Source organism: Erythrolamprus reginae, chromosome 1 (assembly GCF_031021105.1).
Source record: "Erythrolamprus reginae isolate rEryReg1 chromosome 1, rEryReg1.hap1, whole genome shotgun sequence".
NCBI classification, from domain to species: domain Eukaryota; kingdom Metazoa; phylum Chordata; class Lepidosauria; order Squamata; family Dipsadidae; genus Erythrolamprus; species Erythrolamprus reginae.
The window spans coordinates 87417927-87433355 of NC_091950.1; the positions used below are offsets into that span (position 1 = coordinate 87417927).

General features: G+C 39.5%; 1 protein-coding gene across 1 annotated transcript in view; it reads right to left on the minus strand.

Moving 5' to 3' along the window:
- Window positions 1–3115: 3115 nt before the first annotated feature.
- The window catches only part of UBR1 (ubiquitin protein ligase E3 component n-recognin 1), an 88045-nt gene continuing 75731 nt past the window's right edge, over window positions 3116–15429 (minus strand). Inside the window, exons 41-47 of the mRNA XM_070757812.1 lie at window positions 14858–14991; window positions 12550–12658; window positions 9927–9983; window positions 9119–9196; window positions 7310–7480; window positions 5652–5753; window positions 3116–4320 (exon numbers count right to left, since the gene is read on the minus strand). Coding sequence (XP_070613913.1) covers window positions 4179–4320; window positions 5652–5753; window positions 7310–7480; window positions 9119–9196; window positions 9927–9983; window positions 12550–12658; window positions 14858–14991 — 793 coding nt within the window. The 3' untranslated portion in view covers window positions 3116–4178. The remainder of the gene's footprint in view (window positions 4321–5651; window positions 5754–7309; window positions 7481–9118; window positions 9197–9926; window positions 9984–12549; window positions 12659–14857; window positions 14992–15429) is intronic.

Consider the following 15429-nt stretch of genomic DNA (forward strand, 5'->3'; position numbering starts at 1 on the left):
TTCATGGCACCGGACCAGACTATCTCAGGGACCACCTTCTGCTGCACGAATCCCAGCGACCAGTTAGGTCCCACAGAGTGGGTCTTCTCCGGGTCCCGTCAACTAAACAATGTCGCTTGGCGGGACCCAGGGGAAGAGCCTTCTCTGTGGCGGCCCCGGCCCTCTGGAACCAACTCCCCCCAGAGATTAGAATTGCTCCCACCCTCCTTGCCTTTCGTAAGCTTCTTAAAACCCACCTCTGCCGCCAGGCATGGGGGAATTGAGATACTCTTTCCCCTTAGGCCTTTACAATTTTATGCATGGTATGTATGTTGGTTTTACAATAGGGGTTTTTAATTGTTTATATTGGATTGTCATATGCTGTTTACTACTGTTGTTAGCCGCCCCGAGTCTACGGAGAGGGGCGGCATAGAAATCCAATCCAATCCAATCAATCAACATTATTAGGTTCACTGTCTGGAGTTATATATGGCAGAGGTCCCCAACCTTTTTTGCACCAGGGACCGGCTTTAAGCTAGACCAGTTTTCCATGGCCCGGTGGGGGGGGGGGGGGAGCTAGCTGTCAGCGGCGCCGTAAAAGGGGCGATCAAGAGAGGAATGGGTGAATGAATGGACGGAGGGTGGGAAGGAAGGAAGGAAAGAGGGAAGGGACAGGAACAAAAGAAGGGTGCAAAGGAAGCAAGGAAAGGTGTGAAAGGGGAGAGTAAGAGAGGAAGGAGTGAAAGAAGGGAATGAGGGAGGAAAGAAGGGAGGAAGGAAAAGGAAAGCAAGAAATGGAGGAAGGAAAGGAAGGAAAGAAAGAAAGAAAGAAAGAAAGAAAGGGGGAAGGGACAGGAACAGAGGAAGGAAGCAAGGAAACTTATGAAAGGGGAGAGTAAGGGAAGAAGGTAGGAAGGAGAAAGAAAAGAAGAAATAGAGGAAGGGAAGGTAAAAGAGAGAAAGAAAGAAAGCAAGAAAGAGAAAGAAAGAAAGGCAACTTCAAAGAAAGGCTCACTGAGCATCTCTCACTCTCTCTCTCTTTCTATCCCTCTTTCTTTCTCTTCCTTTCTCTCTCTCCTCTTCCTTTATCTCCTCTCTCTCTCCCTCTCTCTTTCTCTCCCCCCTCTCTCCCCCTTTCCCTCTCTCCCTCTCTTGCTATCTCTCCCCCCTCTCCCTCTCTCTTTCTCCCTCTCCCTCTCTTTCTCTCTCTCCCCCCTCTCTCTTTCTCTCTCCCCCTCTTTCTCTCTCTTCTTCTCACTTTCTCTCTCTTGTTTTCTTTCTGTCTCTTTTGCTTTCTCTCTCTCACTCTTTCTTGTTTTCTTTCTCACGCTCTTTCTCTCTCTTGTTCTCTCTCTTGCTATCTCTTTCTCTCCCCCCTTTCTCACTCTCTCTTTCTCACTTTCTCTCTATCTTGCTGTCTGTTGCTCTCACTCACTCTCGTTCTCTCTCCGTTCTTCTCAGCGATGACGCGCGCACGCCCTGCCCGCCTCACCTTTGCGAGAGCACTTTCGCCCCGGGCTCTCAGCAAGGGGGTTTGCAGGAGAGGCGGGGCCGGCGAAGGTGATATTGAATGTCGGGGGAGAACGGGCGTTTGCACGCGCTCCCTATCCCCCTGCTAGCCCACTCGGAATATTCAAAATAAGAAAAGCCTTCGCCGGCAAAGGTTTTTCTTATTTTGAATATTCCGAGTGGGCAAGCAGGGAGATAGGGAGCGCGTGCAAACGCCCGTTCTCCCCCGACATTCAATATCACCTTCGCCGGCCTCCGCTGAGGAAAGCCTTTGCCGGCATTTCCTCCCGGCGTCAAGGAGGCGCAGCGGCGGGCGGAGAGAGGGAAGGGGGGGCAGCGGCGTCCCTCCTGGCCTTGGCGGGCCGCCCAACCCTCCCCACCTCCTGCAAACGCGGCGGGCGGCGGGGGGAGAGCGAGGAGCCGGTTCCGGCGGGCGCGGGGCTTGGCTGGCTGGCGGGGGGAGCGCCGCTGGTGGTGCGGAAAGGCCGAGGGGGCCCTGGCGCCGCGGACCGGCTGAAAAGCCCCAACGGCCCGGTCCCGGTCCGCGGACCGGCGGTTGAGGACCTCTGATATATGGGATAAAAGTATTAAAACAAAAACAAACAAACCCTGGTGGTAATTAAAAAGGTATGTAGTTCAGCCCTGTTCTTAGCTTTCCACTAAAGGGATTACCAGGCCAAGAGATTTATTTTTTAGAGATCAGAAAAAACAAATCTGTTTCAACAAAAACAGATCCTTGTTGCAATTATTAATCAAATATTACTGACGACATTATCAAGATAAGTATAAAAGATGCAGCAGCATTTGCTTTGGTAACAGAAATAAATTAATGAAGATTTCTAGAATTATTTCCTCTATAAGTGGGATGCAATTATACAAATATTACTTTTTAATCTTGCTATGCATGGGAATTACCCATTATATTCAAGGGCCATGTTATTGAAAAATCGGGGGGAGTAATTGAGAATTAAAATCCCTGAGCCAAGATGATCACTTGGCCTTTGAAAATCTAGCTTTCAGCACATGCAAAATCCAGCATCTGATTTACATGTGTTGATTCGACTCTGTGCTTTTTTCCAATATTTCACAGCCCCATGTGTGAACTGCACTGAAAAGACTGTCATTGGAACTACGTCTCTGGTGTGTGTGTTCTGTCAGGCTCTTGGAAAATAAGCCTGAACGAGCACGAGAAATCATATGAATTTACTGGAGAAACCTCTAAAATCTGGGCTGCTTTTCGTAACAGGGGATCATTATAGTCATGGTTCGTGGGTCATGGCAAGCTTTGGGGCAGAGAAGATATGTCAAAACTGAGGCCTTGATGTAGTCTCTGCCTTTTCTTTGCTCTTTTTTTCTTTAAGGAGCAGTTTCTCTTCCATTCTTCAAGTTCGTGCAGAAAAGGCATACTTCATGTTCCATCCAAAATTTGTATGCCAGCCAGGATCCATATTGAGCTAGGTGGCCTTATAGAGATATTCCTTTCTCTTTTTCTATTCCTTAAGTTCCTATGAACTAATTTGATATTTTTATTACTTAGATTAACATTAGCCAAAAAATTGACAGTAGGCATCTTTTTATCTGGCAGTGTGAAAAATTTGAGTTTGTATTATAGGCGCAAACAGGAAAAAAAAGCTCTTCTTTTTTATTGTATTTTTAAAAGAAGAAAGTAGGTAATGTTTAAAATTTACATTGCAATATAACATTTGGTACATATATTAAGGATTCCTTTTAGCATGGATTTTGTTTTATGAATTATTTTTTGAATTACCTTGCTATTTTACAAATATAATTACTTGAAGTATTGTTATGTTTGTGGTATACAATATAAAAATGTTATTAGTGCATGTGTGGTAGATATGAGGCTATGGCAGACTTTCTGAATAATGTATTCATTATTTTTGTTCAATTATAATGTATAATATAGATTTTTAAAAATCCCTCTTAAAAACCAATTTAGTCTAAAATTTGTTGGGCAATGCAAATAAAGACTACTTGCAATGAGAAATAGACTTTTTTTCATTCCTGTTTTTCTGCAGTGCAGTTCCTTCCCATTTGGGATAGGCCAAGAGCAAAGCATTTCATTTTGGATATACATTAAAGCTAATGAGAAGCTCTCAGAATTAACAAATTAATCTGCACTAACACATTCCCATTCTTAAAAGATTCACAATAAAAATTCACTTCCTTTCCAGCATACCTTGCTGTTATACTTTGTGTAGTGCTTCACCCTCCGGTTGTTATAATGCTGCACCCAAAGATAAGTCACAGGCAAAGCCAGTTACAGATTATGCTTATTTTAAGAACTGCTATGCTAAAAGAGGAAAGAGAAGCCACTAGAGTGGTAAGAGCAGATTAAATCCCTTTGTTCTTATATCCAGATGCACTGAAACTATGTATGTGTTTTGAATTGCTGCTGCAAAAGAATGAAAATACTGTTGACTGTTTTAAATTTGGATAAGTGGGAAAGGTCAGCTCACTGATGATCCAGAAAGTTCTGCTTTTGATCATTCAGCATTCATATTTGGGAAGTTGTACGCATGCATTGTTTTTTCTAACCAAATTCAAGCCCACAAGTTTTCAATAAGCAGGTGTGGGTTAGTCATGTTTCCTTAAACTAAGATTCTTCATATTCTTTTGTGTGATGTTTCACAAGTGAGGTGTTGGAAATTTAGTGTCCAAGAGCTCGAAACTCAGAGCAGATGCCAATTAAATCCCAAAAAGACGTGATTAGTTTCCTGGCTTCGAGCAATCTCTTCTATGACGCAATGCTGTCGCCACAACAAGTGGAGCTTCCGGTATCGTTCATGAGACAGGCGCAGAGGATTGCCTCTTCTTCAAAGAGAAATAAAAATACAATTATTGGGGTTTAAAAAACAATACTTAGCAGCATTTTATTTGATCTGCTCAGATACATCTCCCAGCATGAAAAGATTCGCAACTTGGGCGTCCTCCTCGATCCACAGCTCACATTAGAGAAACATCTTTCAGCTGTGGCGAGGGGGACGTTTGGCCAGGTTCGCCTTGTGCACCAGTTGCGACCCTACTTGGACCGGGAGTCACTGCTCACGGTCACTCATGCCCTCATCACCTCGAGGCTTGACTACTGTAACGCTCTCTACATGGGGCTACCTTTGAAAAATGTTCGGAAACTTCAGATCGTGCAGAATGCAGCTGCGAGAGCAATCATGGGCTTTCCCAAAAATGCCCATGCTACACCAACACTCCGCAGTCTGCATTGGTTGCCAATCAGTTTCCGGTCACAATTCAAAGTGTTGGTTATGACCTATACAGCCCTTCATGGCACCGAACCAGATTACCTCAGGGACCGCCTTCTGCTGCACGAATCCCAGCGACCAGTTAGGTCCCACAGAGTGGATCTTCTCCGGGTCCCGTCAACTAAGCAGTGTCGCCTGGTGGGACCCAGGGGAAGAGCCTTCTCTGTGGCGGCCCCGGCCCTCTGGAACCAACTCCCCCCAGAGATTAGAACTGCCCCCACCCTCCTTGCCTTTCGTAAGCAACTTAAAACCCACCTCTGCCGCCAGGCATGGGGGAATTGAGATCCTCTTCCTTCTAGGCCTTTACAATTCTATGCATGGTATATATGTATGTATGTTTGGTTTTTTATATTAATGGATTTTTAATCATTTCTAATATCAGATTACTATTGTACACTGTTTTATTGTTGCTATTAGCCGCCCCGAGTCTCTGGAGAGGGGCGGCATACAAATCAAATCAAATCAAATCAAATCAAATCAAATCAAATAATAAATAAACAAACAAACAAATAAATAAATAATTAAATAATTCATTCATTCATTCATTCATTTGGAAGGGGCCATTCAGGCCAATTAATTCAACCAGATAAAAATCTCCAACAGATGCTGTTTATCAGTCCCTTTTGGTTTAGGGGAACCCACACACTGCTGGAGGGTACTTGCTACTGGGTAGCTTTAATTTAGTCACAGAAAAATATTTAGGAGCAATAGCATCAGGCACTTCTAATTTTAACTAGCAAACAAGCCTCTATTGCTCAAGAAATTAAATGACATGTTACTGGCACTTTTATGACACACTAGGAATTAATCAAAATAAAAGTATGAGGAAAAACTAGCATCCACTGAAGATACAGCTTCTTACGAAATAAAAAGAAAACAGTAACTTACATCAGATTTGGATCGGTTTCTCCATATTCATCTAGATAAGGCGCAGGACAAAAAGAACCTCTATTTTTGCCACCAATCAGCAGAACCCTGCAGTCTCTGATTCTTAAGGAGAAAATAGGAAAAGTTTTTTGAAAAAAAATCTGAAATCTACTAACAGAAATTTGCTGGCAAGCTTAGTACAAAATGTTAAGAATGTGCAAATAAAGAAGATCGGATCTAAAGAAAGTCTGCAGAAAAGGTTTCCAACTTATTTTTTTTCTGCTAGCTAGCATGCTTAGCCATTCCACTATTCCCAAGGATCAGTTTGTTAAGTGGGGAGAGTTATGACACAGGCAATTCCACCTTCCAGATATAAACAGTGATATATTCTCTGAATAATGGAAGGCAGTGTTTAACAACTTTAAAACGTCTGGACTTCAATTCCTAGAGTTCCCCAGCTAACTATCTTAAAGTTGATAAGATTGCTCTAAGATTCCTTTTTACCGAAGACACAATCCAATTTCTTTGTTAACTGTACTATAATCCATCCAAACTGGCTGTTTATCCTTCCATGAATAAAAGAAAGCAGAACAATTATTTTTATCCACTTCTTTCTTTAGGCTAGCATCAAAATTATGGATCCTATTCTCCAATATATCTGGTATGCACAAGATTGGGAATCAATCACCATATCCCAATTATCATATTTTTCGGAGTATAAGATGCACCTTAGTTTTTGGGAAGGAAAACAAGGAGGGAAAATCCACTTCCACCTCCCAGTAATTTGCCTCCTAGCAAACAGCAAACAGTACAGATAATATACACTGTTTGCTGTGTATTACTGTGCATGTGTGCCTGACCCATAGAAATAGCAAAGAATTGGAGAAATGTATATTATGGCAGTATATTAATGCCAGAAAGTTTTCTTAAATTTAGTCACACTAACTCCTCCCAATTATTTAAATAGATCTACCCCAAACATGATTAACTCAGGGTTTAACTCGGCTGCCTTATCTTAATACTAAAACAGGACACTGTTACATTTCTATACTTGTACAATATTTATACAGATACTATACTTGTACAGATACTGTTAAAATTGATGTGGTTTTTCGGAAGTATACATTATTCTCTGCTATTTAAAAAATGATACAAAAGCACTGGGCCTCTTCAGATCAAGCATTTATTTTAAAAAGCTTCTTCATTTTGTTAAGTTGTCTAAAACAATAATAAAGCAGTTTTTTAAAAAATAAGTCTAATAATTTGAATATTCTACAGATATTTATAGTCATTGACTTACCTCCTTGCATTCAGTTTCAACAGTCTGACTAGCACAATAAAAAAAAATTCTGCCTCTGCCTCCCAGCATTTTGTCTCCTTGCAGCTTTAGTAAAACTTTCAGTTTTAGCAGGTGGCCTGTCTCCACCCTCAATCAGCTGAGGATCAGGAAGCTGATAATCAGTTGCTTCGCTAAATAGGCTCTGTTCTGTTTGCTGCATGGATGTAAATTGCTGGGAGGCAGAGGCCAAAGGGTGGGTGTGGCTGGGTGGGGCTATATTCAGTATATGAGATGCACCCAAGTTTTTACCCTCTTTTAGGGGGCGGGGTAAAAAGATGTGTCTTATACTCTGAAAAAATATGGTAGTTTAGATTAGCTTTACTCTCCAGCTGTCACTTACTTGAGAAAAATACAAACTCCAGCACCACAGGAAATTGCATGTGAATTGCAAGCCCCCAATTCTTCTCCATTTACTAGCACCTGGCAGCAGCTGTTTTGAGAACACAACATAGCCCCACAAAACAAACACAGGACAGGATGTTTGGTTTCATCATCAGAAGATCGAGGGCACCTGGAAAGGTAAAGTAAGTTAGACGATGAGATTTGAAACCAAGGTGGCTATTTTATATAGTGCTAAATCATCAATAAAACCATTTCAGTGAGAGGGGTGGCATATAAATCCAATTAATAAATAAATAATAAATAATATCTGTACAATGAGACAATTAGAAAGTAGATAATAAAATGTATTTTTGGGGGCATTGTTATATTTCACTACAATACAGAGTGAAACTAGCTAATTGCAAACAGTTTTGTATTAATATAGGCCTATACCTAAGAGACCTGGGACAGTTTCAGAAATATGAAATCACTGTTGGCTTTAATATTCAAAAGTTAGAGTGTTCATCAAGAAATCTGGAACTGGCAAATTACAACCTGAAGATTCAGTCTGAAACTGGATTGAAAATTTAGCTATAACACATGTTGATTTGTTTCCTATTATGTTTGGATTCATAGATCATAAAAACAAAGCAAAACCCCAAATCTCTCTTTAATTTAGGGAGACTTTTGCACATCTAGATAATGATACCTTTATCTCAAGACTGCTAAAAAACCAAGGTAGAAATGTGCTTCTCCTATTTATAAAGCTGACAAGTTGTTAAAGTAGGAAGAAAATGTTTGGCATAGAATACACATTGACTCTAAACTCAAACTATGGTGCATTTTTCATGTAAAGTATAATCCATTATTTGACATTATGAACATAATCATAATTTCAAATTAAAAATCAGTCGAAGCCTTAAGAAATGGTCTTGAACACAACCTTTTCAATATATAAAATGTGATTTAAATTGGATAGCAGTAAGAACAACTAAATAACAGATATAGTAATGAAATATTTTTGAAGTTAAATTTGCAAAGCAGGTTACGCATTTTGAATATTAAGAAACATTGATCTTCTTAACCAATACTATTTACTGAACTTCAAGAACAATAATATTTTCCAAATAGTGGATTTTATATAATTATAAAAACATATCACATAAGCATTTTTATTATTTTTTTACAATATTAAACACAGGGCACCATCAAAATAGAGTGGCCAATTCTATCCATACAATAGGTTACACTTTACTATGAGATAAGTGTTGATAACATTATAGTTTGAAAGATAAGGATGATAATAATTTCATTGTCGGCAAAGATGGCAATACTATTTCCAATCAACATCTACACCTCAAAAAATGCTCTCAAAATACTTGCAAGCATTTTTAGAAAAAGTTTCAATGGGTGTTACTCTTTATTCAGTAAATGTGGAAATGTGAAAAGAAGAGTGCTTTGCATGCAGCCAAGTTGTCAACATTGAGAGACACAAAAAACTCCCTCACCAGACTGATAAAAATGCCTCCAAATAATATCCCAGTCAGCCTGTGACAGGACACCAGGGCACTGTTTGAGTCTAGCAGAATAGTACAGAAAGGTTTCAGGAGGAGGCATAATTCCATCACCCCCTTTTTGAAAGTTTTCTTGTTGGAAAACTTTCCACCAAGATGATTTGATTGGGTTGGTTGCCAGTGTGAAACAAAGCTCCTTGTCCTTAAATGGACAGCAAGGAGAAAAATAATGAAATTGCCTGCTTAAAGATCGATTATTTAGATATCATTAATTCAGTTCGATGAAAAGTGTTTCTAATCAGCAGATTTCTCACCTAAATTGAGATCCTTGGTTCAAAAGGCAGCTGTAGTCTTCTGGAAGCTCTATCAATTTGTTTCTTTCCCTTGGATATCTAATTATTGAAACAAAAAGAATTACTATAAGCCAGGATTCAAAGAGGTATCATAGAAACATAGAAGACTGACGGCAGAAAAAGACCTCATGGTCCATCTAGTCTGCCCTTATACTATTTCCTGTATTTTATCTTAGGATGGATATATGTTTATCCCAGGCATGTTTAAATTCAGTTACTGTGGATTTACCAACCACGTCTGCTGGAAGTTTGTTCCAAAGATCTACTACTCTTTCAGTGAAATAATATTTTCTCACATTGCTTTTGATCTTTCCCCAACTAACTTCAGATTGTGTCCCCTTGTTCTTGTGTTCACTTTCCTATTTAAAACACTTCCCTCATGAACCTTATTTAACCCTTTAACATATTTAAATGTTTCGATCATGTCCCCCCTTTTCCTTCTGTCCTCCAGACTATACAGATTGAGTTCAGACTATACAGATTGAGTTCAGACTATACAGATTGAGTTCAGACTATACAGATTGAGTTCAGACTATACAGATTGAGTTCAGACTATACAGATTGAGTTCAGACTATACAGATTGAGTTCAGACTATACAGATTGAGTATCACAGCGTCACCTGCTAGAGCAGTGTTTTTCAACCTTTACAACTTTAAGGTGTATGGACTTCAACTCCCAGAATTCCCCAGCCAGTGTGAAATCCACAGATTTTCGAAGTGCCAAGACTGAGAAAACACTGTAAAGTAAAGCCAGAAAAACCAAACTTACCTTATTGCAATACTTTTTCCTTCCAAGAAGCAAAGCACAGCAGGATCAGTGCACCATCTGTTGGAAAAACTTTATATCAGTCTTGTCAGTGGCAAAAACAAGGGGAAAGACATATAATCCTAAACGGAAGAAATGTTTAGGCCTCTTGAGTATAATTTCCTATTCAGGCGGGAATCTATTAAATCATCCCAAAAGATGGCTGCTCAGGTGTTCTTTCAACAAATCCTGCAAAGGGGAACTTAGCGTGTTTCTTGATCACTGGTTTAATGTTGAATTGCTCTATCCAATTGAAAAGATTTTCCTAACATTCAGCTGGAATCTGTCTTATACAAAATTATTCTGTGGATTACACATTATTATTATTATTATTATTATTATTATTATTATTATTATTATTAATTGGATTTGTATGCCGCCCCTCTCCGCAGACTCAGGGGGGCTAACAACAGTGGTAAAACAACATGAACAATCCAATTAATAAAAACAACTAAAAAAACCCTTATTATAAAAAAAACCCAAACATACACACAAACATACCATGCATAACTTTTAGTAGCCTAGGGGGAAAGGATAACTTAACTCCCCCATGCCTGGCAACAAAGGTGGGTCTTAAGTAATTTGCGAAAGACAAGGAGGGTGGGGGCCGTTCTAATCTCTGGGGGGAGTTAGTTCCAGAGGGCCGGGGCCGCGACAGAGAAGGCTCTTCCCCTGGGGCCCGCCAAATGACATTGTTTGGTCGACGGGACCCGGAGAAGGCCAACTCTGTGGGACCTTATCGGCCGCTGGGATTCGTGCGGTAGAAGGCGGTTCCGGATGTATTTAGGGCAGCAAGGAAAAAGTTTTAGTCTTATTTAGTGTGAAACCTATTAGACTATGGTGGTTGAAATTGCTATCATGTCTCTCCTCAGTAACTTTTCTCAAGATAAACCTATCCACTTCTTCTCTTAAGCATTTTCTCTCTGACCAACCTCACTGCTTTTCTTTGTATTTGCCGCAATTTTTCAGAATCTCTTTAAAAATATCTTGCTCAGAATCGAACCACTCAATATAGAAATGAATTACTTATTTATACTGACAGCCCAAAGTGCATTTGCCCTTTATAACAACCATGTCGCACTGCTAAATCTCTAGACATCTACATGAGAATCTTACTCTGGCAAGCACATTTCAAGCACTTATATTTGAACAGTTAAGTGCACGACTCACAAGGTATGGTGGCACCATGGGAGCAGAAAGCAGTGGCCACAGCAGATCCGGCCTTTCCATTATTAGTTCTTGAAATCAGCTTTCGTATGCGCCAACCCTCTAATCTTTTTTTTTTCCTTACGTCTGCAAATCTCATCTTGGAATTAATTCAAGCTGTTTTCATTCCTGCCTCCACGAGAAACTCCTACTATTATAGCAAGACTGAGGATTGGCTCTTCCTATTCATCGTTTTGTACTTTTATACATGCTAACTTTTCATTTTTCTAAACAAATACATCGGTCTGAACAGCTGGCTGAGGAAACTATTTCTCCCAAGACGATCCCAACAGCAACCTGAAAGTATTTTTCTAAGGTCTAAGATAAAGGAGAGTTTAGCTTCCTCAAATCCAGATCACGGGTGACAGGGTGATCAAGGGGAAAGCATTTTGAAATTCCGATATTTTCCTATAACTTACGATCTAGTTAAGGCACAATCGTAGATGATTTTATGTATGTATGTATGTATGTATGTATGTATGTATGTATGTATGTATGTATGTATGTATGTATTATTTATGTATGTATGTATGTATGTATGTATGTATGTATGTATGTATGTATTTACTTACTTACTTACTTACTTACTTACTTACTTACTTACTTACTTACTTACTTACTTACTTATTTAAATAGATTTGTATGCCGCCCCTCTCCGCAGACTCGGGGCGGCTCACAAATGGCTTAGCCGTGGAGAAATATCGCTAGCTAAGGAAGCAAGTTGTTGCCACAGTTATGCTCATTTTTGCTTGACTCTGCCAGGCAGCGCGATCTGGGTTTTTTTTAACATGATTTCCCCTTGACATTTATTTTAATGCAGTTTGGTTTTCCCCCCTGATTTATTCCGTTTTTTTCCCAAAGTCTCTGATAATTCCCTGATATTTCCAGAACTACTGATTTCCCTGATAATTCCCTGATTTCCAGGTTTGCTGGACACCCTGGGATAAGCAATTATTATGCATAAAATTACCTAAAATTATTTTATATTTAATTATTATTAAATCATTGGCTCAAGGTTGACTCAGCCTTCCATCCTTCCGAGGTGGGTAAAATGAGGACCTGGATTGTGGGGGCAATATGCTGGCTCTGTTAAAAAGTGCTATCCTGAGTCTAAGGAGAAGGTTGGCATAAAAATCAAATAAATAAATATGATTAAATAAATACTGAACATTTTAATCTACTTATATTTAGGTCATGGTTGTTCTCAACTTGCAGACTGCTCCCTAACACATATACAAAATGAGAATGAGTAGAGTGTAATTCACTGGACTGTAGGAACCCATATACTGTATTATCTTAGCATGTTGTGTATCTGTTAATAATACAGTTTATTTGCTTGGCTATAGCATATTTGCTGTTGTTTTGTATCAATAAAGAATACCTTTGAAGTAAGGGCTCCACAATAGTCCAATACTCTTGGAAAAGCATGAAGAGATTGGTAGGAAGGGACAGATAATCACAAAGTTCCTTGAACTGATCTTCCTCTGAAACTGTTCAAAAAATAATTTAGATATTAGATATAATAATTATTAATCACACCACTTCCTAGGATAAAAGCTTTCTCTATTCAAAAACTGCAGTGTATGTAGTCCATCAATTAAATAAGTACAGTGGTATCTCCTGATACGAATCCCTCGCCATACGAACAATCCGAGATACGAACCCAGGGTTCGGAAATTTTTTGCCTCTTCTTCCGAACTTTTTCCGTCTTACGAACCCGCCGCCCGAACGCCGAACCCGGAAGTTCGGCAAAGGTTCGGGTGGCCACCGAGAAGCCCCGCCGCCTGGCTGTCGCTTTTTGAAACAGCCGGGGGGCTTCTCGGCGTCCTCCCGAACCCAACGCCAAACCCGAACTTTTGCCGAACTTCCGGGTTCGGTGTTTGGGAGGACGCCGAGAAGCCACCCGGCTGTTTCAAAAGGTGACAGCTTGGTGGCGGGGCTTCTCAGCAGCCACCCGAACCCGAACTTTTGCCGAACTTCCGGGTTCGGTATTGGGAGAACAGTGAGAAGCGCCTGGCTATTTCAAAAGGTGACAGCTGGGCGGCGGCATTTTTTTGCGTTTTTTTTTCTTGCACACATTAATTAATTTTACATTGTTTCCTATGGGAAACAATGTTTCATCTTACGAACTTTTCACCTTACGAACCTCCTTAAGTTCGTAAGACGAGGTATTACTGTACAGTACAGTATATAAAAATACTGTAAATAACCAGAATGAAACAATAGTCTGCACATAAGGAATTCATGAAGATTCTTGTTCTTACAGGTGAGCAGAGCTGCTGGTTTATTTTCTTGGTGACTGTAACCTTAATAATTCAAGCTGTAACAGCTTTCTTACACCAGGGAAAAATAAAGGGCTTCTTATGTAACAACCAATTGCCACGCTGACCATTTCTGTAAAGGCTGTGAAATTCTACTGCTAAGAGAGCAAACTGATACTGAAGAGATAACAAGAAATTAAGACTATTTGCTCTCTAATCAGAAAGAGCCCCAACGCACAAAACATTGAGCTTCTGTATAATTTAATGTGTCTTCATTTTGGAGGTAGGTAAACCCTTAACGATCAGCACTACACTGCCTCCTTTTTATATTCATGATGATTGCAACTACAATAAAGACAATAATTTTAAGAGGGGTTTTCAATGGAGAGTACTGCTTGAAATTGAAAATGTGATGGATGCGAATTGATATTTATATGCAGTGATAGGCTCCTACAGGTAAAGTCAGGTACGTAGAACCAGTAGAAACATTTTTAATTTTTTTCTTTTTTTCCCTTATGGGCATGTTTTTCCTATTGCAGTAAATGAGGTTGAATGTGTATAATTTTAGAAGAGCTGTGCATAGAAACATAGAAAAATAGAAGACTGACGACAGAAAAAGATCTCATGATCCATCTAGTCTGCCTTTATACTATTTCCTGTATTTTATCTTAGGATGGATATATGTTTATCCCAGGCATGTTTAAATTCAGTTACTGTGGATTTACCAACCACGTCTGCTGGAAGTTTGTTCCAAGGATCTACTACTCTTTCAGTAAAATAATATTTTCTCACGTTGTTTTTGATCTTTCCCCCAACTAACTTCAGATTGTGTCCCCTTGTTCTTGTGTTCACTTTCCTATTAAAAACACTTCCCTCCTGGACCTTATTTAACCCTTTAACATATTTAAATGTTTCAATCATGTCCCCCCTTTCCCTTCTGTCCTCCAGACTATACAGATTGAGTTCATGCGTGTGCTTGTGTATATATACATAGTTTATATAGTAGATAATGTATATTTTTGTGTGCCTGTGTATAATATGTATGTACACATATGGCATATATACATAGAATTAAATAGTTTATTTTGGATGTTCAGTAATAGTAAATAGATAGGGAAATTGTATCTCTTTGAGGCGAGGAGAGGTCAGGCACCCTAACCCTAACCCAAGCCCTTCACGTGAGTGATATCAAGTTGGCCACCTTTAAGCCAGTCATATGACCTTTAAGCCACCCCCAATCACGTGACCATCAAGCCACTCCCACTTGGTCACATGGTCAACAAGCCACAGCCACAGTGTGGTAGCAATTTTTTTTTGTAGTCCTCTACTGTTTATACGTTACCCATATTTAATAGCATGTTTTATTTCCTGAACAATTTGAAGTTGGCTCCACTCAAAGTCAACACGATAGTCTACCCAGGTACTTACCGGATGAAAGTTCTTCAGGTGGAGGTACAGCCAGCAGATAATGGAAAAATAAAGCAGCACACCGGAGGTAGGGAGTGATGCCTTTCTTTATGCAATCCCACAAATACCAACCTGGAACTTGCAAGCTGTAACAACTATAACAATTCAAATGAATGGATTTAGTATTTTCAAACTTTTGAAATTGGATTAAAATTCTAACTGGTTAAAAATAAATGACCAGGGCATAGTGGAAAAAGATGTATTAACGAAACCTCATACTAAAGCAGCGATGCTGTTTCGTGAAAAGCATTCCTTCATCTGCTATGCTCCAAAATAAAAATCCTTTTTTTTTGCATCAAGAAATATATACTTGAAAAAATTAATGGAAAAGTGGCAAAAATAATTAACCTCACTCTAGAAGTACCCAGTTATATTCAAATAATCTACAACCAGTTAGTGTGATTAAAAAGGCTACTAAACAGATTGCTATAAAGGCAATTTTATGCTCTGATTTCCTTTTTCTGTTTGTCACCTTCATGCCCTTAACCACTGCCCAAAAAGGTGTTGCTCTGTGAAATGTAATGTTATTTATT